Source organism: Grus americana, chromosome 13, assembly GCF_028858705.1.
Source record: "Grus americana isolate bGruAme1 chromosome 13, bGruAme1.mat, whole genome shotgun sequence".
Taxonomy (NCBI): domain Eukaryota; kingdom Metazoa; phylum Chordata; class Aves; order Gruiformes; family Gruidae; genus Grus; species Grus americana.
In genome coordinates, this window is record NC_072864.1 from 17,877,026 (window position 1) to 17,901,768 (window position 24,743).

Consider the following 24,743-nt stretch of genomic DNA (forward strand, 5'->3'; position numbering starts at 1 on the left):
AGAAATCTGGATGAGTTTTAATTTGTTGATAATACTGTAAAGGGCAAAAATGTTATTGGGAGCTGAAATAAAAACATTAAACCCCACACCTTTTAATTTTCTCCTCTTGCTTATTTGCATGCTGTTTGAGTAAGATGTTCTCATCACGTAAACGAAGAAATCTGTCTTCCAGTTCCTCTCGGCTGATTCGTGATACAGCTTGTCGAGCTTTTACATTCTGTGTAGTTGATGATTCTACCCAAACCAAGACAACTTTACATTACCTTCAATACATTTGGCAACATGTAACCCGAAATCTAACTCATTTTGAAATACTGAAAGAAAAAAAGCTTTCAAGTAATTTGATATTTTACACTTGTATGATTCTGTTGATTATTTTTTCAGATTTATTGGCAGATTAATTACTTCCTTTTTCCTCCCTCTTACAGATTAAAAAAAAGTAATTCAAATGATACACCAAACTGATTACCTACTAGGCAACACAAAGGAAATAGTTTAGCAAGTCACAAGTACTGTCAAACACAGTACTTAAACAAGATGGTCATTATCACGGACATGCTTTCTAATCTTTTTTGAAAGTTAACATACTCTCTTGAACCTTGAAAACATTAACTAACAATTCTGTAAATTTACTCAGATACAAGACTAAGCCCAGTAGTTCCATTCTAATAGCAGCTGAGTAACATACCAGAATTGCATAGTACTTTTGGTTCCCATTTTGTTAAATGGGTCTTGCCTTGTCCTCAATACAGCAAAAAAGTCCTCTTTTCTTCTGGAAGGATGAATGTTATAGCTCAATGAGATTTCCAGTTTCTACCATCGCACAGCACCTCCCCTCTTGTAACAAGCAACATGAACACACAATGGGTCATAGTATCTTTCAGAATTTAACCCAGATTTTCAATGGTATTTGAACTTAATTTTGTGAGTGGGAATGTCAGAAACATTTTTAGAAAGAAAGTAAAGAAGCCACTGATCAAAGTCTGTGACTGTAATAAATAGCAGCTGGTACAAACCTTGTAATCCTCCAGTTCCTGCTAGAGTTAGACCTACATCTCTCACAGGCAGGTCCCCCACAGTTTCATCAGCTGGAACAGACATGGCTTATCTACGGATAACAAAATTCAAATGAAATTCTTCTGCAGCTGTAACTTAAACTGTGAGACTAGAATGAACTACAATACATCGTATAAAATGAAGGAAAAAGTAATGGCAGATTCACTCAAATGGCAGACTCATACATTACTGTAAATGCTCCTGCCTCAATTGTATTGCTCAGAGGATAATCTAAACTTTCAAGTTTAACATTATGCCAGTTTTAATCTGTGCACAAAATATGGCTTGTTATGCAATAGCTCAAATTTTATTTAATGTATGTAGAATTAGCATTTTTAAGTTCTAGTTCTGCTGTCCTCAGCAGTCTTTGGGCTAAGGCCATATTTCTAAGTGCATGTGGGAGGGGGACATGGGGGACTTTGTTTTTTTAATTGTTTGTTTGTTCGTTCATTTTAAGACAGATCAAAGCTTAAGGCACCAACTGGTAGATGAGTAATGCCATCTTCCACATTCTGAATGGGACTCTTTGAAACAGAGATGCTAGGGGTTCTGAAGTCATTTCAGTGTTGCCTACCACTCTCTTAGTCTTCTTTCAATCATTGTCATAAGAGAAATTACTTTCTAAGAGACTCTTCTATGACTGATTCTCATAAATCCAAACACATTTATTTCTCGAGGCAACAGAAAGCTTCACTACATGACAAACTGAGATTAGTAAAGTATTAATGTAAGAAAATAGTACGTTTGTTTCAGTGTAATATGTGACAATACTTGTTAACAACTACTGTTACTTTCTTCTCTTCCAATGCAGAAAATCAGATGTTGGCCATAGAGTCAAGTAAGGCTGAAATAGCATGAAAAGAGAGACATGAAGTTCTTCCGACAGCCTTTTTCCCCCCTATTGTTACACCCTTAAGGTGACATAAAACCTTAGTGAATCCAAAAATATCTAGAAAAGCATTGGGAAATTAACAGTGATGTTACTAAAAACCTGCATCAGAGGATAAAAGTGACACAGTATAACCCACAGACATTCTATGAAGTATCTGTTAATTCTATCATAACCAAAACTCCTACTAAAGATATGCCTTTCTTCTACCAGTAAAGTCTTCTATCATAAGCAAGTCTCCTTATGGCTTTGTCCAAAAGGAATTAAAAGGATTAATGGAAGCTTAGTTTCCAATAAATCAATCTTGCTTTCAATCTTTTGGTTTTTCATCATTAAAATTTAGGATAAAGGATTATTTCCAGTTTTCACTGTTTAAAACAACCTGAACACATTTTACTTTCATGTGGAACAAACATTTGCTTGTCATGACTGTTGAAATGCCTACCCTGACCTACACTTGGAGATTAGCAATAAGGTTGCAGTTTCACTGCTGTCAGTCACAGAAACAGAGAGTAATACTTCATGATGTTGAGCTCCATGGCATGCAACCATTGTAACCAATGGCACAAATCTAATGACAGATACATGTCAACTGGAATCCAGCTCCTCAGTGTTCTTAGCTCTTTTTGTTATTCACACAAATCCCTCAAAACTTTTTTTGTAATTTGTTAAATTAGCGCTATCTGCAGTCATTGACTTCACTCAGGCCTAGGTTCATTATTGTGGCAATTATTATATGTCACTGTATATATCACTATGGCAACTGAGATTAAAGTGACACAGAAACTTTCTACATCATCAATCCAAATTTGGTTCATGAGGGTAGCAAGAAGAAGATGCTACTATTATATGTCTTTCTAGAATGTGGTTGTCTTAGTCTTCACAAATCAAAAATGACAGGGGTTTTTGACAAATTTCAGAGAGGTCAAGAGCTAAACAAATATTTTATCAGCACAACTCCACAATGTTTGTGATCCATCAAAGTCAAGCTTAAAAAACTGTAGAAGAATAATAGGCATAGGAAAACATTACTATTTTTCACTATTTGCCACTTGCTAAGGAAACGATGCTATGGATATCTACCTGTTACTTTCAGTGTGAAAGAAATCCATTCATTTACGAAACAAACAACATGTTTGTCCCTCAAATAAACAAACAAACCCTTCCTTGTCAGTAGCAATCCATTATTGGCTGCAGCAAAACACAGTAATATTTAAGTTGTAAGCAAACAGAGCAGAGCTGTACATGAAAAGCCAGTTTTACTGGCAACATGACACGACTTGAAGACAAGTGACAAAATAAAGCTGCTATAAATCTAAAGTCCCAAAAACTTAGGTGAAATTTTCACAAGTAAAAGGAAGAATTAATTATTTCAGTTTCATTAGAAAGTGACAGAAATTAAGTATTCCGCTTTCTTTTCTGTCCTGGGCCACAGGAAAAGAAAATACAAATTAACTGTTTTTATGAAAAAAAGAGTGGGTTTAGGTAGAATTAGTACAAACCTGCCTGCTGGTTATAGGAAGGTAAAATATTATTACAGATTCAGAATTTGGCCTGGCAATTTATTTGTCTCATTCAGAACATAAGAACCACCTATGTCTTTAATAATCACTAACAACCATCGTTTATGCTTCTTTTCCTGTAGAGGGAGACCACTTCAAACAGCAAATCATGCGTTACATATGTTACAGTTACTTTTTGAATATTACCTCAGTGTCAATCACAAACATTTAAACAAAATTACTTTCCTTGCAGTCAACAGTACCAGCAATATTTCCAAAAGCATATGAGATTTCTCCACGGAGTTCCATATTACTTCTTTGGAAAGTATTTCCAAAGCAATTAAATCTCATGTTTTGCTACAAATTGCTACTTTGTAGCAATCGTATACACCTAGCAACATTGCTACAAAAATGATCGCACTGATGAGTTCAGCATTTCCTAAAATAAAGCATAATAAAGCAAAAGATATATAAATTTGTATTTGCATCTGGACAGATCCACATGCCATGCTGAACCTCAACAACTTAAACTAGTTTTTATTTCCAAGAAAGGTTACGCTACAGTCACTTCAGAACTTCCTGTTCCTAAAAAACAAGGGAAAAGAACTTCACATACAAAAAGAAGAAATTTTCCATATCTCTGGGATTAACCTATAAGAATTTCAAGTTTGGTATAAGCAAGAATTTTAGATATAGTTACTGAAGTTAAAGAAACTGTAACTTTCTTATATACTGTACTAACAAAACTGGTGCTACCAGCACCTGTATCTCTCAAATTACTACAAAAAACTGCATACAAGTTTGCAGTGTTATGCAAGACCAGCCAGTAATGAGCATGAATACTTAAAGTATCAAAGCTCATGCTTTAGGTTCATATTCTTATGTAACTCACAGAAGCCTATTCTTCTCCCAGCATCACTCAAATGTAGCAAAACCGAGGAGGGATTACTTAAGTTTCCAAAAGTTCTCAGTCAGTGGGGCTAGAAGGGACAGTTTCTAGTGAAATCTTAAAACTTATAACAATTGTTTCAACATGGATTTAGAATTTCAGGGGTCTTGGCCACAACCAAGATGACACTTTTCTTACAAAATCCTACCCCACTTCTCTGGTAGAGGGAAGAATAAAGAAAAGAAAAAAAAAAGGAGAGAGACAGACCACCCACCTATCTTAGCCTATCACAAAGTATTTCCAGCCTACATTCTTCCTCTATTGATTCCTCAAAGATGAATGTTTGTACTCTATTGGGATTGCTATCTAAAATTATCTCATTTATTACTTGGTAGGAGTATACACACATATCATCTTTCAAATATCATCTGTTGCAGTATTGTGAGTTTTAGAAGATAGAAAGGAAAAAAGAGAGAAGGTATGGAAGGTATTAAGAAACGAGATCACCACATCCTGCTGTGGTCTGAAGGAAGAAACATCTCTCAGACCTGTAAGTCCTACTGCAACACAGAAAAATCAAAACAACCGTGTCTCGCCTTCAACATATTTTACAAGTACTTTCCAAATTTTTCTTCAGCTCCATCAGCTCTGGCAATAACTTACACGCTGGAGGGGGCAGGGAGGAAAGGTAGCGTTTGCCTCACGAAGGAACGCCTACGCTCCCCGCTTTTTCCCGCCCTCGGGCACAGGAACGTAACTCCCGCTTGAGCCCAGCTGCCTTTTTACACACAAACGCAGACTACAGCTGAGGAGGGCTATAGAGCCGCTTTTAAAAAACGGTGAGGTGCCCTGCCTTTTCCCACGGGCACTAAGCTGCGAGCGAGGAGCCTCACAGGTCTGAGCCGCTTCAGGAGCGCAGCGCCGGGCCGGGCTCCCCTCAGCGCGGGAGAGCACCGACCCCCGCCAGCCCCGCTCCTCAACGACCCCGGCTCCCCGGGCTGGGGACGTCCCCCCTTCGGGACATAGCACCACATCCCCCTGGGTAGCTCCAGTGTCGCTGTCCTCCCCCCGCCATGCCCCGGAGGAGGAGAAGCTCCTCCCGTACTCACAGCTCCCTGCCAGACCTATGTCTTCTCTCAGCATTCCGTTAGCAACTGCTTCTGTTGCTAACCAAGCCCTTCCACTTCCGGGGACGGCGAGGCCCCGCGGCCTGCTGGGAGTTGTAGTTCGGGGAGGGGCCGAGAACCGCCTCTGTATGAGGCGCGGGACTACGGCTGATTTTCGCCACCTGCTTCCCGCCGCCGTGCCGCGGTGCGTGTCGGGAGCTGTAGTTGCCCTGGGAGTTGCGTGTCAGGCGGGTGCTGTTTGAGGCGGTGGGGGGAGGACGGTTCCCCCCGTCCTGCTTCGGGCCGGCGGCTGGCTGAGGTGGCACCATGAAGAGGAGAGCAGGGGAGCGGGAGAAAGAATTGAAGGTACCTTCTCTTTGCTTCCTGCTCCCCTTCAGCCCTGAGGAGCGTGCCCATGGCGAGCCCTCTTTCTCGTGGCTGCTGCGCGGCTTGTGGGGCTGTGAGGGGCAGAGCGAGCCCGCCCAGGCTCCGGCGGCTCCGGTGCTGGAGCCCCGTGTGAGTGGACCCCGAGGCCGCCGTGAAGTTTATTGTGAAAGGGAAGCAGCCCGCGCACCGAGCTACCTGCCGCGGTTACACAGCCGGGGGCTGCCGGCCCTGCGCCGCCTGGAAGGAGCGCTGCTGGCGGGCTACGGTCGCCCCGTCCGCGAGTCTCTGCGGCGGCTTCGAAAGGCCGACGGCAGCACCTCCCCGCGCCGGAGCCCTTGCAGGGTACGGCCCAGGCGTGCGGCCCTTCCCGGCCCTTCCCTCGCGGCTTGAAGGCGGCTTCGGTGAAGCGCGCCCGGTGTGGGAAGTAATGCCGGCGCCTCGGGGCGTGGGGCCGGAGGAGGCGATGCCAGGTCGGTGCAGGGGCGCTGGTGGGAGGCCTGGCGGGGCTGAGGTCTGTCTGCCCGGGCCAGGCTGCCTCAGCAGTGCTGCGCTGACTAACCTGGAGACGTTAGGATTCCCCTCTCCCTTTAAGGGGGGGAACCTCGTGCAGCTTCGGCAGCGGGTAATAATAAAGGGTTTTTACTATCTGGGCTTAGATATTTTAATTTAAGAGAGAGTTCTGCAGTGTTACATGAGAAAATCATAGACGTAAATGTGTGTTTGTTGATGTGTTATGTAACTACACTTTTATTTTCAAATTTAAAAGTATTCTTGCTCTAACCTAAATAAACATTTTTAACAATGTTTTTTTCTTGATAGTGTTTAGATGTGATGCTGTTACATGCTTATATTGAAGGTAATTACACTGTTCATGTACGCAGACAGCACTGGGGAATGTTTTGCTGTTCCAGGTGCCTTTGAAGGGCTTGTTTCTACCACATTGTATAACATTTGTCTGCAACTGTTGACGGTTGTTGTACCTCTGCTGATTTTGTTTACAAAATAGTGGTACCGAGAAGCAGTTTCTTGTTTAAAAGCATAATGCTGATTTTTTTTTTGTTTTACTGGTGTTGCTGAAAGGAAGGCTAATTCCATTATAAACTTAGAAAAAGCTTTCTAAGATGGTAATCTGATTCACCTGTCTTTGCATACAGAACATACTGGGTTTGGCATTGCTACTAATTTACTATTTAACATTAAAAGTTATTTCACAATGGTGGCAGGGAAAATGTCTGACTGAAGTTAGCAACTAAATATTTTAATAGAAAAGTAACTTTGAAGCCTATTCACAGTAGTAAGGCTCTTAAAAACTCTTTAAGGCCAACCTGGCATTTTGTAATTGGTCTTTCTGCTATCCCTTGTCGCTGAAGGTCAGTAACTTCAGTGTTTTGTTTGTGTTCTGCTCTTTCTTATATATGTGAAAACACATACAGATGTGAGCTGTCCCATCAAATCCAATGTAATTACATTGCAGGAAAAAAACAACCCTTCCTTTTTTTAGCCTGTGCATTTATGTTATTCATCCAAGTCTGGGTTTGTCTTTGCAATATATCCCAAACATATTTGGGAATCATTTGCATTAGGAGAATAATTGCCATTGATAAGATAATCATTCAAGGGTATGTGTGAGGGAGTAGGAGGATGGAACTGTGAGCTATGCTGGCAGAGGTTGTAGGAGGACAAGGCACTTCAAGAGGTGTCAGAAAAGCAATGTGTAAGAAAAACTCAAGGAAGCTAGAGTGAAAGAGTACTGCCTTAGACACACCTAGATGTTGTAGGTGCACAGAGACAAGGATGAAAATTAACAAGAGATCCATATAGAGAATTTAAAGGTGTGAATGCTTATAGGATGCATTAGGGGCATGTTGTAAGTTAAGTACTACTTGAGAGAAGCTTTGAGTATACTGAAAGTGAAACAAAAGGAGCCTGTAGAAGGTCTTAGAATAAAGAATGCCAAGGGAGAAGGCAGCAATGGGAAGAGGAGGGGTTATACAAGAAGACATGTATGCCTTCTTTTCGTGGGAGCATCCTCATACTGGTGTTGTTTCACACAACTTCATTAGAAGTGTAATCTTTGAGCTTCTGGCACTAAGCCAGCTCACCCTTCAGTCCCTAAGTTTAAACATTGTTCACTAATGTTCCTCACCCAAGAAATGCTGAAGGCAAAAGAAGCATGTATTTATTGTAGTAGTTCTGCCAAGACTTTCATTTAGGTTCTGATCGAAATATTTCATAGCAAACCAAATATTAGTGAGGTTAACCCGACCTCTTCTGGAGAGTAAGATTTATGAGGCCTGCTAATGAGAGGGAAGTGGTTGAATAGAGGAGCTGGTTTGGATTATGTATCTCCTGGCAATGTGTCTGTTCTGGAGAATTAAATCCTGAATAAGAGTTCTTGTTTTGCTATAATCTTGTACAGTTAAATGCTATGTATCAGAAGCCTGGTTGGTTGGCTTTTGCTTTGTAATTATGCAGTATGTTTCTTATATGTGATAAGCTGTTCTCTCTCAAATTTTCATGTGTATAGCAAATTTTGATTGATGCTGTTATAGAAGAACACTTCTGTTCCAAGTACATGTGGTAGAATTTCTTTAGAGTGCAATGCTGTCATACAGCAATGTCTACTTTGCAGATCACTCAGTTGGACTGAGTAAGATTGACTGTGTAGCAGAAATGAAATTGTTTATGCTAGTATTTGGTGTTCCAAGCCCAAGAGAAGGAGGATGCAAATTCATTCTTGGGAAGAGGGTCTGAAAAAAAGTTGGGAAACAATAGCCAGAAATTAATTACTCAGCTGTCTTAAACACCAGGTTGGGGATGGTAATATCCTGGAATATTTCTCTGAGTCTTAAGTGGACAGCAAAGCCTGATTATTTTTAAGTTTCTAAAGACATCTTTAGAAATGTTGCATGCCATCAGCTTCTCTGGTCTTCCCCATAGCAAATGTTACTTCTGTGCATAAAACCAGAGCTGTTAGCTGGAAAGGCATTTTGATGAAACAGTCCATTAGGAGTGTGTTTTGTTTGTTTGTGGTTGTGGGTTGGGTTTGGTTTGGTTTTGGGTATTTTTTTAACTGAGAATTCAGTTTTAATTAGTACAGTTTATAATTATTTTTATTCTTTTTGTCTTTGCACTGTTGGTCAGAATTTTGGTCAGCTTGCAGTAAACTTTTTTTTTTTTTCTGGGTGAAGAAAAGGTACCACATGAAGTAAAACCAAACATAAAGCATAAACCTCTTATTTGGTAGTCTACTTAGACTTGGGAAGAAAGCTGTTTTGCTTTTAGAATGTTTATTGTCCTGATTAATATTCACAGGTTAGCTTAAAAAGTTCATCTTTAATGTAAGACTGTTCTCAAGACTGACTTAGTCAAAGTTTCGGGTTTTTTTTTAAAGTTTCAGTGTAACAGATGCCAAGTTCTAGTAACTACCTTTATATGCTTCCTCTTGCCACTCTTTGCATATTAAGAACCTGCATCATTACTGAGTCTGGAGTATTATTTTCTTTTACTTTAAAAGGATTACATTGATGGGTCTTTGGAATAAACTGCTAAGCCCAATTCACAATTACCTTATGTAGCTGTTTATGCTAATTCACATTACTGTGAAACCAGAACTGACTACAGACCATGTATTTCACAGACATTACTGTTACGTTTGTACAGCTCCCAGCACAGCTGGGACCCCAATCCAATAAAGTTATTGCTATACAAATAATAAATGCATCAATATGCACATATCTGAATATTCACAAGGGCTTTTACAAAGATATTCATGTGCAATTTCACATTTGTGAGACATGTTAGACAAAGTGGGAAAGAAATATAAAGCTTTAAATAATACAAAGCTTTGCATGTATTTTATTTACAAGGAAGAAAAGGGAATATACAGTGTTTTGGCTGAGACTTCAATGAAAAGTCTTATTTCCTGCACCATCCTCATTTTTTGCTGGCTGGAAAATAATATATATTTATGAGATAAAATAGGTTGCTTCAACATTTTAATACTCAGGGAAAAATAGGCAAGTGTTCTCAGAGCTCTTAAGAGCAGGGGAATGATTTTAGGATTAATGCTGAAAAATGTCACACATACAATGCAATGAAGTGTATAAACTTTGACATTGTCTTATAGTTTGTTCAAATATTAGATGAACTTCTTGTTTCCTGTTATTGTTCTGCCTCTTAAGATATACAAACATATAAAATTTTCTAATTGACAGCTTAAATAGATTCTTTCAGAAGTTGTATTTAGGAAAATTAACATTAATGAAACAGCTTAGATGCAGTTAAATAAGCTTCTTGTCATGTCATATTTCTGCTTAGGTAAATGGTGTGCAGGTTTTAGCAGAATCAGCAGCCAATATGCCGGTAGCAATTTTTGTGGTAATCACATTATTGGCCCTTCCCATTATTAATGAGACAATAATTAAGAAATAGTGTTGATAGTCACATAACACATGATTTGTATATTGGAAGTGGTCAGGTAGAAGCCTTGCATATGCAGAATAAAATACAAGAAAGAATGAGTGGCAAATGTTCCTTGCTTTTAAATTCATCACATTGCTGCTGCTTAAATTGCCTCAGCTGCTAATGCTGGAACCATTACAGTAATGGACTCAGCAAATGAAGGAGAACCAAGACATACACACTTTATTACTGGAGGGGTAATTTCCTCTTCATCTGTAATAGCAGCAGTGCCTAGTATTGATCAGACCATCAAGATACTAATCCTCTGTAAAATTACTTGTTATAACTGAAAATGTGTTAATCCAAATCAGTCTGTGTCCTGACTTTCTACTTACTATTGAATGCAGACTATTAGATGGTTTATTTTTTGTGATTTAAAGCCTTTATATTGATAATAGTAGGAGCTTCCTTTGCAAGAGTGCGTGCTTAATCTTAGCTATGGCCCTGGGTTGTCTTTTTGTTTTAACTAGAACATCACCCACTTAATTAAGAAGTGCGTGTCTATCTTGCTGCTCTGAATTATATTGGTACTTCAGGCTCTGCAGATTTATTAAACATGTTGTTTTACATTCAGTCACTTGTTTTTGCTGTAAATAAGAACAGATCTATGCTTCACGTATTAGAATCTTCTAAGATCTTGGAGCTAATGATGTAAGGAGCATGGGTACTGAAAACACTAATTCATGTTTTGCTGATTGTGGCCTGTAAGGCTATTGTGGATGAGAGTAATGTAAGTCAAATGCCAGGAGTCTAAAGGACTTCAGGTTACTTTGATCCTAGTGATCCACTACATGAGACGGTGATATGGGAGCTGTGCATATTCTATGTCCAAATATGCACTCTTGGGAAGGCTTTTCCTTTTTCCTTTTTTTTCCCCTTATTCCTTCTTCCTCATCTTATTTTTTTCATAGTCTTGTATGTTAAGATTGTAAGCTCATGTCTGGTACTTGTATAGCCTCTAGCCAACTGAAATTTTGGCTCGGTTGCGTGCCACAAGTACAATAGCTGTTCCAGGCACACAGTGCCTCGTAGGACATGGCTGTGTGAGATGGTTCCATTAACCCTGACCTTTCATTAGACTTATTAATATGGGCTCCTACCACGTGACAGCCATTGGTATTGTGCCAGCTTAAGGGGAGCAAGAAGTGTCCCAGAAGTGGGACAAGATGCAGAACTGGTTGCTTATTTTAAAGAATCTTGTAGTGTTCCATGCATTTTTAGGAAATTTTTGTTGTTGTAATGTCAATTAGATTTTTGCTCTGGCAAAACGAACAGCATGTTTGTTTACCTAATTATCCTTCTGCTTTCTCTTTTTTGTCATAATTTAACTGATTCAACTTGTGTCATTTAGAGAAGCTTCACATTTCCTAGAAGGTATTGGAATACTAATACCTTTACAGCAATTTTGATTCCTTGTCTGCCTCAGAACACTACACTTTTCCCCCCCTTCTAATAGAGTATGAGCAGAGCATATGTTGCTTGCTTAATTACAATTTCCCTATTGAGCAACCTCTTTACTATAATTTTAAGACAGCAGACTAGAAATGCATGCATTGTCACACAAGATGCTTTGCTGAGGTGATTTGGAGGAGTGCACTTACTCAGCTGAAAGCTACACTGCCAAATGTAAGATGAACTTAAAAGTTTTCTGTTGTCTTAGTAAATTTGCAATTAGACTGTTACTAAACATGTCATATAAGTATGTTCTTAAGCAGCAACACTGAGACAAAGAAAGCCATCATTTACGAATCCAGTGTTAGACATGCAGTGTCTAAAAACATGATGATAGTTGTTTACATTCTTTTTCAAGTATTTCTATAACTTGTGGCATTCAGGAAAATTAAATTTACTCAAAAAAAAAAAAAGAGGGAAAGCAAGTTGTGGAAATCCTTCCTTTTTTGGTTTTGAATGAACATCTTTCTGAAGAGAAATCTTTTGGAAGTTGTTGGCAGGTGATTCAATTTCAGAAAGCTAGGTAGTCTCAGATGTATGTCACCCAGATCCTGTTGTCTTCTGATTCTGAACTTAGTTTATAATCTGAGAAGTTTCATATGGAAATTGGCATTTTTAAAATGAAGCTATACTGAAATGTCCCTGCTGGAAGTGCAGTTCTGGGCCTACTTTCACTTTTATGTATAGATATGGAAAATATTTAATGAGTAATTATTATACTTCCCCTTTTATAGCAGGTAGGATTCAGTTTCATCTGACCCAGGTCCATGAAAGCTAGACAGGCCGAATAGTGAATGCGTAAAGCTTGTTCCTGTTCCCAGTGCAATTGGTGATGGAACGTACACAGCCTGCAGCTGAAGCAGGATTGGGATCTCATGCTTTTAATAATTCATCCATTTCTGAAATTATTTGATTAACCTTTAATGACCAGGAGTGTCCAAAATATCAGATGATCCTCTTCCCTTCAGTCGAGACTAAAAAGCACAATAGTGTATTGCTGTATTCAGTTAGGCTCACTAGTAAAGTGCAAAACATGGTTATGAATTATTGACATTTAAAGTATGGGACAAATTAAACACATCTTTGAAGCCTTCTGGATAGAAAGTGATAGTGCTGTAATTTCAAAATACTTTTTTTAGTTACTGGAGTCTTACTGTGGGAGGAAGCTGTGCTTTACCTTATTTAGCTTAACTTTTTTTACCTTTGTATACATGCTGCACCACTTTCTACAAGAATTACATCTTTATCTCCTAGAACTTGCTCAGTTTCATTTTTCCCTTTTATCTGCTGCTCATCCCACCATTTTTATTTAAGACTGTAAAGTTACTTTAGTGTAACTGCTATTGTCACCTTTGCCCTCAGCTAATCAAATAGTTTACCTTGAGGGAAGCATTTATCTCCCACTTTCATTATTATTATTTTCGTAGCTGTAAAGATATATATTTTATGTCTCCAGAAGGCTGTAACAGTGAAACGAGGTATTGATCTGCTGTATTTGGCAATTTCTTTCCACCTTGCCATCGATATCATGTCAGCCTCTGTCTGTACTGTGGTTGACCTCACAAATAGTTCTTTATGTTCCCATTGGATTCAAATGATATACTATACTCAAAACTAAATCAATGAATGATTATAAAGTTTTTAGTATTGTTTCATAACCCCCAGGCAATTGGTATTTCATGCGGTGAATACTTGAAAAGGTATCTGATTAAAATATGTTGTTGATTCTGTTCTAAGGTTTAAAATTGTATTGAAATCAAACATCCCAAAATAGTAAGTTCAGGGTCTGATTTGCATATTTTTGTACAGATACTAAAATTACTGAGACTTCTGCCTGTAATTCACTAGAGAGACTCCAGTCTACAATGGCAAAAGATTTTACTTGGAGCAAAACCTTCCACTAGAGATGCTGTCTCCTCTGTTTTGAGTGCAAAAATTTCAGGCACTGGATCTTGCCAGTGAAAGATCATGAATGTTACACTGTATGTCCATTTAGGGGAAAAAAATGGAGGTAAAGATCAGATAAGGTTTTCATCTCCACAAAGTGACCAGTACCTTTAAGCAACTTTGGGATTCGAAAACATTGCTATTATTGCTCTGCAGAATCATACACCTCACATATAGTTCTAACAGTTTCACTGGTAAAATTCATGCTCAAATACACATTGAAAAGATTATTGTTTTAACTCTGAATGGGAATAAGTAGGATTTTCACAAGTATTTAAAAGACTTTAGAAGCCCAATCCTATTGATACTGAATGTGCACCTGAGTTGGGCAAGAAGCTTTTAAAAATCTGACTGTTGTCTCAAACCAGTAGGCCTCTTGAAAAGTACATCTGTATTTGGGAAGGGCTGACTGAAGATTGCGTACAAAAGGATAGGTTTATGCAAATTAACTGAACAACAGCTTGTAGATCTGGAAAAACTTTGTATTTGGCTGTATTTTCTTCTGATTTTCTTTTACTTCTAATGTAAATGATGTCATTGCAGCAGGTAATGATGCTCTTGTGTTTAAAGGAAATACTTCATTGTCTGGTATCTAAATCATGTGATGCAAACAACTGTCGATGGTAAAATATTGAACAGTGTGCTGTGGTGCATATGTATGTACCTAATCACAAAATGAAAACAGAACAAATCATTTAATCCAAAGAAACTATGTAGGAGAAAGTTATTTGGGGCCTTCATTATAAACCATGCATATAAACAACAGTGAAATGACCATGTTTCTGGGTTGGAAAGCTGATTTAAAGACAGAGTTTAGACAGAAATTTCTAATAAACTTTTTAAAGGAAATGAGCATTTGTCAAATGTAATGCTTTTGCAAGATATTTACACAGAAAAATTGTGGAAAGGTGTTCCAATGAGATTTATAGTAGAGTATTTCAATTACATATTCTGAGACTACATAAGTGGTGTATTTTAGTATGCAATATAAAAACACTGGAAATTATACCAAGTATATATACCAATGTTTTTGTAAGCCTAGAGTTTTTCTGAAATGTAGAAGAAAAAAATTTTATGTACTGCAGCTATTACTGAATTTAAAAAACCCACTTCTGTTTTCTATACAGGTGTAGGAGCCAAAAGGTAATTTTTACTAAATTCATTATTTCAGGTTTTGTATTTGCTGAATATAATGGAAGTGACCTGATAGGAGGTAAGATCAAAAGGCAGTTCATTCCCCACTTTCCAGCCATTCCTTTGTCAGTCCCTTAGAATAAGATGGGTTGAATCAGTTTTGTGTCTCCTTGCATCTTTGGTAATAGGGAAGAGAAACTTGTTTGGTTTTCTTTGGGTATTTTACTGTGATGACTATTTCAGTAAGCAGTTATCTTTTATGGATGTTCAGTGTACTGGTTGTTGCCTCTGGCATGCGAAATGGAAAAGGTGTACAGTGTTGGTGGTTTTTGAGCTTCAGGAAGATGGTAGTAGTTGAACTTTTCAGGAGGAAAAGTACAGGGACAAATGTTAGTTTGCACAGACTTCTCCCATTCCTTAAAAGAGAAGCTATTAAACTTTTGTGTTGTCAAGCTTAAAAGCTTTCCAGCATGCGCTGTCTTTCATGTCTTGAACTTCTGTCACTGGTGTCTGAAAAATAGTCCTGTAATACAGTCATATGAACACTATCAATCTTAGTTCAATGGAAAGTGTTTATGGAAAGCATTTATACATAGGCAAAAATGAGATGATAGCAGATTGTGAGTACTACCAATGTTTTGATTTCCTAGACTTATATTTCACTTTAAGACTTCAAAAGTCTTTTACTTGCATTAGTAAAAAGTCATATTCCTGGGTGCCTTCCACTTTAACCAATTTTGCTTGGGCGTGTCGTGGGTAATTTCTGTATATTTGGGAATGGAGCTATTTTGTATATTATATCTATCTATCTGATATACTGCACACTCCTTAGATAAGTAACAAACAGGTAATGTAGCAAGAGATCTAACACACAGTTTGGTTCTCTCTCTTACTTTGTTTTTTCTTTCCTCTGGCCAGTATTGCCTTCTCCCATGTTTAAAAACAAACAAGCAAACAAACAATGTGGATCTTTATTTTTTTTTTTTAAATCAGCTTTGTTGTTCTTCTGGGTTTCTTTGCATTATTAGTATTCATATTTTCAAGTTATATTCCATGAGCTTTTCTGCAGTATTCTTGCAAATAAGAGTTGAAACCTGTATGCAATTTCCTGACTCCAGGAACTGAAATTTCAGAAAACTTCTCATAATCACTCTACTGTTGCAAGTTGTGGGGCTTGATAACAGTATATAACAGAGGTCTTACAGGTGTTCTAACCTAAACTCTTACGATATACTGTAGATATTGGTCAGCCTTCCCTGAACTGTTTTAAAAATATCTCATGTTACTGAAGTATTTGTATTATACAGTGTGCTTACCTGTGGCTCCTTAGTGTATCTTCTTACCTCATGTTATTTCATAAGTTTATCCTCACAAAACATCTCTGTAGTAGGGAGGTATTTTTCCCTCTTCTACAAATGGAAGTTAAAGTGCAGAGAAGCTTTAAGTTTCTTATTATCACAAGTAAATCGATGGTGCATGATAGGCATCAGATATACCGCTTGCATTCCTTGTGACTGAATGGTGTGTGTGCAGTAAGTGTCCGGTTTACGTGGCAGGGTTTGGCTACCTGAAATAGCTGGGGGGGGGTTGTGCGTGCGCCGTGCAGCTCATGATGAAAGAGTCGGGAAGAGCAGTATGTGCGCAGTAGCATTACATGCTTCAACAATGAAGAGTGAAGTCAGGACATCCAGAATTTAAGATCTGGAAATCTCAGACAAATGCAGAAATGCTTCTGAAATGATTTGGACCTCATTAGAAGACAGGAGGCACCTGGGGAAAATGGATGTGTAACCAAGCAAGTCCTCTGACAATAAAAGCATGCTTTTTTCCTTTCTCCTACTCTCATAACGTGTAAAACACATTGATGAGCTTTCCCCATATTTATAATTTCTGCTATAGATAGGACACTGTTGCTGATGTAGAAAAGCCTTGAAATTTGTTCTTAAGTCCAAAATAAATTAAACTATGATTTTATGCTTCTGTCTTCCTGAAAGCCATTCATTGTGGTCAGGACAGTAGGTTGGTCATTATCTATGATTTTAAAAAGTGTTGATAAGTATGACTTGTGCAATACACATATGAATATAATTCCTGCCTTAAGAGTTTGGGCTCTGTGTGTGCATGTGTCTCTGTGTACGTGACAGACAAGCGGTTTTATGCTTCACCATCCAAACATGTTCCTCATAAATAATGACGATTCATTTTCTCTTTAGTTTGCAAAGTGCAGTTTGTGAATAGGGTCTTTAATGTGTTGGTATCATGACAGAAATTGGTACAAAGCAGTAATGTCACAAGCGGGATGATACCAGTGACCCAGCAAAAAGAAACAAGCACTTTGCGTGTTGCCCTGTTTTGTTAAAGGGCAGAATTTGGCCCTGTAAGTGCAGGAGAGATGGACTGTTCATGAAAAGGGCATAAAAAGCTAACCCGCATGATCCTTTGTCAGCCTGATTAAATTTAGTGTCAAGCATTCATTCATATGAAAGATGAGCGGCATCACTGTTTATCTAATAAAAAAAAAAGTATTTCTATTTTTCCTGAAGTCTTTTATATGTTAATAGAGGCAAATGTGAATATGATCACATAATTTAAATGTGTAAGTAAAAAATATACATCTTTACTGGTAATGGGTTAAAAGTAAGATGTATATGTTTTATGCAAAATAATGCAATTTCATTGTTAATCATGCTGTTCAAGCCATAACTCCACACATAACAGTGCTTTTAAACAAATAGCAAATACTGTTATTGTACCATTTATAACAGAAATGCTTAGGATATTTGGAGACTGATGCAAAGTATTTATTTGCATGCTTTAATATATGCTCCTGTTGCAATATTAATATACAAATGCAGAATTAAAATTACAGGTGATTGTATTAGCCCTAATTATAAGGTGCCAGGCTCTGCTTTTTAATACTGGAAGAAACCTGAGTATTTAGAAAAAGGGGTACAACAGATGTAATTTTGGAAATAAATGCATGCCATTACAGAAAATGGAAGAATTTCTCGTGAAATAATGGAACTTCTCTTAAATATTCAAAGAAAGGGAAGGGAAAAAGTTTAGATGTCTCTCCCCTCACCCTTCCTACTCTGCCAAATCTGGCTTGCTTAAAACAACTGCTGGGAGTTCTGTTTAACGTTATACTTTGCATGCATTTGTGATTTCAAATAAAAAAAAAGTCAAATTTGAGAGAGACAGTTTGAATGGCATGCTGTCAGTTTGGCTCTTCGTGAATTGGCAGTGGTCTCATTTAGGACCTTCAAATATGTGTCTGCCTGGACAGAATGAGAACATTTTGCATGTTCTTCAGAAGACAACCACTCCTTGCTGCCTCACAGTAGTCAGTGGTGCATGACAGTTGCCCTTCATTGCTGTCTTCTTCGAACTTAACCTTTGACCGTCCACTTAGTCGCTGCGCAACGGTTGGAGCAGGCCAAGATGTTCATGAATGACGGGCATCGGCCTGCAACGTGCTTGTCATTATTTGACTGTCAAAAGTAGCCTGCCATTGGGCTCCATCAAGGTTTGAAACCTATGTGCAGCAGTCCATATTACGTAACTTCCAAGACTGTCAGCAGAACGATGAAATGTGCATAAAAAATGTGTGTTGAATACATCTTTGATCATAATATAGGGAGATATTTTTTGTGTGTGCTAAATGTATTCATATGACTTTCACAGGGCCAAGAGGTTGAATCTGCTGCCATGGTAAAAAGTGAACTGTTATCTCCTGTGGTCTACGTTTCAAATAGCACAATTTAGATTTGAACAGCTCTGCCAGTTAAACTCTCAGCTTGTCTTGCGTATCCTATCAGCTTTTCAGCCAGCAGTATAAGCAGCGAGATACTAGACCAGTGGTGCCTGAGGTTAGCTGTCAAACTGGGATGTTATTTTGGATCTTGCTGTAATGTAATAATATAGGAGGAGGTCAGGCTGTGTGATTTGTAAAGCGGTTTTGCGAACTTAAAATGACTGAAATGTTGTTTATTTCAGGTATTTTTTTTTCTCTTGAAAGAGTTGAAGAGAAAATAGAATTTATCATAAAAAAAGTAAGAAACCTAAGGCAATGTAAAATGGTCATTTTTCTCTTGAGTACAGAATACAGTGCATAAAAGAGCATCAAAATTCAATATGAAGACTCAGTAAGGCTGAAATTCACCAAGTAATAAATGCTTGACGTTGAAAATATTTAACAGGCCAGACGCATTTGTATCTTCTGATAATGAATGCTGCAGACGTTTGGGGCTGAACCTCATACTTAATTTAACGAATGGGAATTGTACCCCTGGGTTAATTAGGAACGTAAGCTTGGTGTGTAGGTAAATCACTTATGCAAACTATCATATAAATACTTTCAAATGCTTTGAATTGCATCATGCTTGGAAGAGTCATATCCTGCTTTAGTGTAATACTTGCTATTCACTTGGGCAAAATCCATCTGTAACTGCAATTTATTTTATTGAATTTCAAACGTGTCTGTTTTCTTCTTTCAGAATATCCTAGTTCCTTTGCATTTGAAATGGTATATCAAAATGACATCACAAAATATAAATATCAGCTTAAAAAATGGAGATTCACTAGAGCTTGTTCATAATGACTTCTATCTAAAGCATAAAAATAGCATTATCTTGCTAACTGCCTTTAATTTTTCTCTTCATACCTAAAAACATCTTCATACTGATTTAGTAAAACAATAAAATCATAGAAAGCGCTTAGTGGTTAGATTCTTTAGAAACAAAAAGAATGTTATTTTCATAATATTTTTGCCCTCTGTGTATATTCTGAACCAGTTTTGTGGTTTGGGTTTTTTTTCTGCTTACAATGTCATTTGCAAGACACCTCAGCTCAGATGCACTGATCTAAAAAATCAGATTGTGTCATGGTGATCATTTAGTCTTTGGTCTCCTTGCTCTTAATGTTAAATGCTGTTGCTGTTTAATAACAGTCTAACTCTTTGATTTCAGTCTTTGCTAACGCATTGATATGTGCCTAGTTTGAAATGGAGTATAAAATGCATGCATTCAGATGTGTGCTTGCATACTTATATGTATCTATGCGTGCCATAAATTTGCAAAATTCTTTGGCAAATAAAGTGGTCTGTTAGATGTTTAAAATCATGTTCTTCTTAATGCTTTATTCTGGTCCTGAAGTTGCTGTTACTAAGTTTTGGGTTATATTTCCCTCTTGTTGTATACCTATGCAAAAGGAAGACTGAATTTTGAAAGTATATATATGCAAATAGGCAATCATTTAAGTGCATTTAAGTACACAAATAAATAACGCGCACTTAAATGATGAGCCATTGGCTTTGTTGATATGGCCTGTGAACTCAGAACTACTTTCTTGGCCTCCAGGGTTTAAAAAAAGAAGGCTACCAAAACAAATAGAAAAATTGACCAGACTATTTCCAAAATAAAGGAATGTTATTTTCCATTTTAGAAGGAAGTTGCTCTTTCTCTTACTGTACAAATCAAGGTTTAATTTCTAGTTGGAGTTAATACTGTTTGTAGTTGTGTTCCTGGGGGAAAAAAGTTTAGAACTGTCAAGCAAAAATCTATTATTTCACTTGGAGTATTGAATACCTGTTCTTTCTCTAACCAGAGGCTGCTCTTCTGCCCACTTCGAGGTAACATTTTACACTTACATACAGAAGAAACTGAGTATCGTTATGCAGCTTATTGGAAATGTGTTCATAAATTTATATTTTTCAGAATAGAAAAAGTCCTTTTGTGAATGCTGTCCAGTCTGTGTAATAACCAAGCAGTTTGTGTTGATGATCTTGCTCTTGCCTGCAGATCTTTTTAACTTACCACTATTTAAAACGATGTGGAGAAACCAGTTTATTAATATAAAATGCAATAAAAAGTAAGTTCTCATGTACAGATGGTTACGTATTAACAATTAGGAGGTGGTGTCTTTTCCCATTGTCTTAAAAGATACAAGGTTCATAGCCATAAAAGTGTTTTCCAACTTTCTTTAGACGTTAGAATCAAATGTTTGAAAGGGAAAACACAGTGAATAAAGACAACAGTAGTTAAGTGTTGTTATTTTGTTTTGTGTTCTGAATTAAGAGTATCCTGACTGAAAGCAGAATGTTTTAATCAAGCAAAGAAACTTCTGCCATCCTGAAAACCACTTCAGGTGTACAGGTGCTTTTTATTTCAACTTCCAAAAGTGTTCCAAAACTGCATACACGTACTTGACAGGTTAACATCTGTGATACTCCATGGTGTTATAGGAGCAAAATAAATCCTATTACCCAAAATAAAAGAGAGGTAGATACCTTAAGGGAAGAGCTTTGTTGCCACCTGTACTCTCTGCAGTACAAATATCAGCTTGTCACAAAGGTTGAGACCTTTGTAGTGCATTCTTTCAGGGTGCAGACCTGTCTCTCTTCTGGCTTTAATGCAATAGCTGTGAAATATCTGTATTAGGTAAAATAGAGGTTAAGGCACCTTAAGGGCACTGAATTCTTATCTCTTTTTACTAGCAGTGGTGTCAACATGTACTAAAATGTGATGACCTACTCTCCTCTTTGATAAAAAGGAAAATGACCTGTCTACTGTGGATGGTGATAGAGTTGCCTGGGGCAGATTATATTGTCACCTTCTTTAGTATTGGCGTGTAGAAAAATAAAAAAGGCCAGGATATTTCTGTTTACCATAGGAGTATTTGACATTTCTAGCTACTGATAAAATATACTCAGGGGTAGAAAGAAGGAACTGGTTTATGCTATTAAATAAGGTTGTGAAGAAATGCAGAGATTTTTATTGTGTGAGTCCTTGGTATCAGACATGATACGTATCAAGAGATTCCTTCTGATGACTTCAGACACTCAGGGTTCAAGTTCTGCATTTAACCCTGCTTTCTACTTGTCAGTGGCGTTTTGGTACACAAAAAGCTGACATCTCTTGAGTTATGTCTTGAAATTCTGATGTACCTATGTACTGTGCAACTTAGTTTAATTGTGCACTTAGGTAATACAAGTAACAATATTTCTCATGTTCTGGAAATGATTGGTGTCCTGTTCAAGACCCTTTCTCTGTAGTGTTCCAAAGCATATATAGTTTTGTAACAATTAATTTAACAGTCACTGTGGCTTGTCATTTACTGTAACTGTGAGTGATGAAATATATAAATAACTCTGAAAGTTGATTTAAACTGTAGAGCTGGAACATCTCAAACTGCTAAATGTACTTTAAGCTATTAGTAATATTTCTATGACATTCTGTAAATGAAATGAAGGTGCTCTTCATGCTAATCAGAAACTGGACTTAAGGATGAAGGAAAGATTTCTGTTCTTTATTAATGTTAACAAAGAGAGTGTGTTTCAGCATTCATTCACACTTTGCAGAATGGCGACGAAATGCAGAAGATGCTTCTTGTGTGAGTTCCTTGCATAATAATGTTGTCTTTGGTTTGAAAGCTCAAAGATTTCTTTCTGAGATATGATGAAACAGGCCCATAAGTTAGATTTCTTTACAGCATCCTATTACAAGATAAGTGTAGTATCTTCCACCAGTGCTTTACTGGGAGTTTTATGGGCTCTATGCCTGAATCAGTCACTCTTATCATTTATACTTTATCAGTTAAAAAAGTCTGAGAATGAATCAGTAGTTTGTTAAAGTAATGAAAATATGTAAAGCTACCTTTATATAGTTTAACTTCTGAAAATTGAAAAATACATGACGAATTCAAAATCTGGCCCCTTCAATGGGCTAATTTGGTACTTGCTGACTAGTGTTCAGAAAAAAGGAAAAAAAAAAAAGTGTTTTTACAAGACTGAGACTCCAGGGGAAACTGGCTTCCAGTTGCCAAACTGGTACTTTGTTTTTCTTGTTACACTAAAGTCTGTGACCGAAATGTGTAATTTTTTTTTTTTTTTGATGAGTGAAGCAAAGCTGCGATATCCATAAAAGTGAAAAAGTTTCCTTAAAAGGCATGGAAGACTTCTAAAGAAAGCATGTTCCAGTTTCTGCCATTTGCAAATGAAACTCATTAAACTATTTGTGTCCTAAAGCTCTAACTATTCATAAAGAAGGTAGAAACCTGTTGTGTTAGGTTGAATTATAGTTGAATAAGATGAAACTAGAAAGTCAACGTTAACTCATTTAAATCAGATCAATAGTGTGTCTTGCTAGATCCTGAAAATTCTGCTATTATGTTCTTCCAAAGCCTGAACAATTTAGCTTTCATTTTCCCTAATTGTTTAGAAATTTTTTTTAAAGCATGGCAAAGAGGAGGTGGCTGTCAGACCATCCTGAAAAAGGACAATAAGCAGACAATTCTTTTCAGCTTATTGAAATGGTACTTATGCTGGGACAGTTTTGCCTCAAAAGCCCACGCTTTCCTTAAAGTTGGTGCTATCCCATGGTACCAAGTTCTATAAAGTTGACTTCCAGTTGAAAGAATTTTGAGTGTGACCAGCTGGTGAATTAAATCAAGTTTATTTTAAACTATTTAAAATATAGCAATATCTGTGGAAATATCAACTTAATCCTTATATCTTTTGGTATAGTTATAAAGTGATATATGGATTAAAAAGTGAAAGAACAGTTAAGTCCCAAGAATTCGGATTTCTCAACTGTTGTAGAATGTTTCTAATGATATCCTAGAAAGGTAGTAACTAGACATGAAGTAAAAGCTTTACAGAACTTTCCTCTTCCAATTTCTACGTGTATATAGAATTCAGTATTACACTGGCTCATACTTGACTGGCCCTCATTTTACATGAGCTTATAATACAAAGAGTGTTTAGAAATTTGCATTACCAAGCCCACTTATTTTATCATCTTTTTTTGTTTGCTTCATAATCTGTGGGGTTTTTATTTTTCCTTTTAAGTGCTTTTATTCCAAGGAACTTAAGTCAAGAACTGGAGATAATCCAGTTCTTAAGAATAATAAATCAGAGAGTGAAGGCAGGCAATGAGCAATGAAGGAATGAATTAAGAACTCAGCAAATAGGGACTTGTTGGAAGAGGGTAAAATATTAAGGCAATGTAATATTTATTTTGGGGGGAAGATTAAATAAGCAGAAAAGTGACACAAAATTGAGTGATGGAGAATCAATAAAACATGAATTAAAAAGCCAGACACCTAGTGGATTCCAGTGTAATATCCCAGCATTTATTTGACTGGAGTGTAATCAGTGACTGTTATGTAAACTGTATATAAATGAATTTACATGTGTGTGTTGCTGTTTAAAAGATTTACTGTCATTTTCTGAAAAGGAGCTGTTGCTGTAAGGACGTGTGAAGGGCTAACGCTATCCAACCCTTATACTAACATGCCTCAAGAGAGTAGGTTGTGGCTGCTGTGCCAAACAGGGTAGGAGGAGCAAGTCTTTTCCAAACCCAGCAGCCTGAACAGGAGGAGAACACTTTTGCTCCTCTTCTACTCGTTTCCCTCCCCTTAAGTGATATTGGAGCTGAATTTTTTAAAAAAGGTTGTGGTTATGCTATTTTTTATATTCAGATTAATTCAGGTGAGGCTGTTTGGTAATGTAAGTGCATCAAATTTTTTAAAAATAAGTAATTTTTTCACTTGGGCATCTGCTAATTCTTGGTTTATGAAAAGTAGCAAGCAAGAGTAATTAATTGACACTGAGGAAAAAATGGAAGGTTTTTTTAAGCATGGAATGTTAACATAGCTACAATAAAAAACAAATTCCAAACAAATAGCTGGGGAGAACATGCAGCCTGCTCGTGCATGAGTACCTGCTGGGACTTGGCCATTGAGTCTTCTAGAGAGGTACCTGGCTGAAAAAGTCTGAACTCCTCTGTCAGAGGAGAGAATGTTTAGGACCTCTTCTTTTATTTTTAGAAAATCTCCTTTGCATGTGGAATCTTCCCTGCTGCTGTGACCCCAGGCTTAATCTTCTCTCCTTTCTAATTTAGTTTTGGAATTCTTTGTTT

The 24,743-nt window shown here is 37.4% G+C and overlaps 2 protein-coding genes across 11 annotated transcripts in view; one reads left to right on the forward strand and one right to left on the reverse strand.

Annotated features, from left to right (window-relative positions):
- The window catches only part of RPGRIP1L (RPGRIP1 like), a 76,782-nt gene extending 71,290 nt beyond the window's left edge, over positions 1–5,492 (reverse strand). For 2 of the 4 annotated variants that reach the window (XR_008579097.1, XM_054840449.1), the window contains exons 1-3: positions 5,446–5,492; positions 1,017–1,108; positions 90–234 (exon numbers count right to left, since the gene is read on the reverse strand). Coding sequence is in view for 3 of the 4 variants with exons in the window: in XM_054840449.1 (XP_054696424.1) it covers positions 90–234; positions 1,017–1,101 (230 nt within the window). In the remaining variant the exon portion in view is untranslated. Of the gene's footprint in view, positions 1–89; positions 235–1,016; positions 1,109–3,028; positions 3,110–3,654; positions 3,887–5,445 lie in introns of those variants that run through there. The other 2 variants (XM_054840447.1, XM_054840448.1) reach the window with 2 other exon arrangements.
- Positions 5,493–5,663: 171 nt separating this feature from the next.
- The window catches only part of FTO (FTO alpha-ketoglutarate dependent dioxygenase), a 251,219-nt gene continuing 232,139 nt past the window's right edge, over positions 5,664–24,743 (forward strand). For 4 of the 7 annotated variants that reach the window (XM_054840451.1, XM_054840454.1, XM_054840455.1 and 1 more), the window contains exon 1: positions 5,673–5,808. In XM_054840451.1, coding sequence (XP_054696426.1) covers positions 5,770–5,808 — 39 coding nt within the window. In that variant the 5' untranslated portion in view covers positions 5,673–5,769. The other 3 variants (XM_054840453.1, XM_054840452.1, XM_054840457.1) reach the window with 3 other exon arrangements.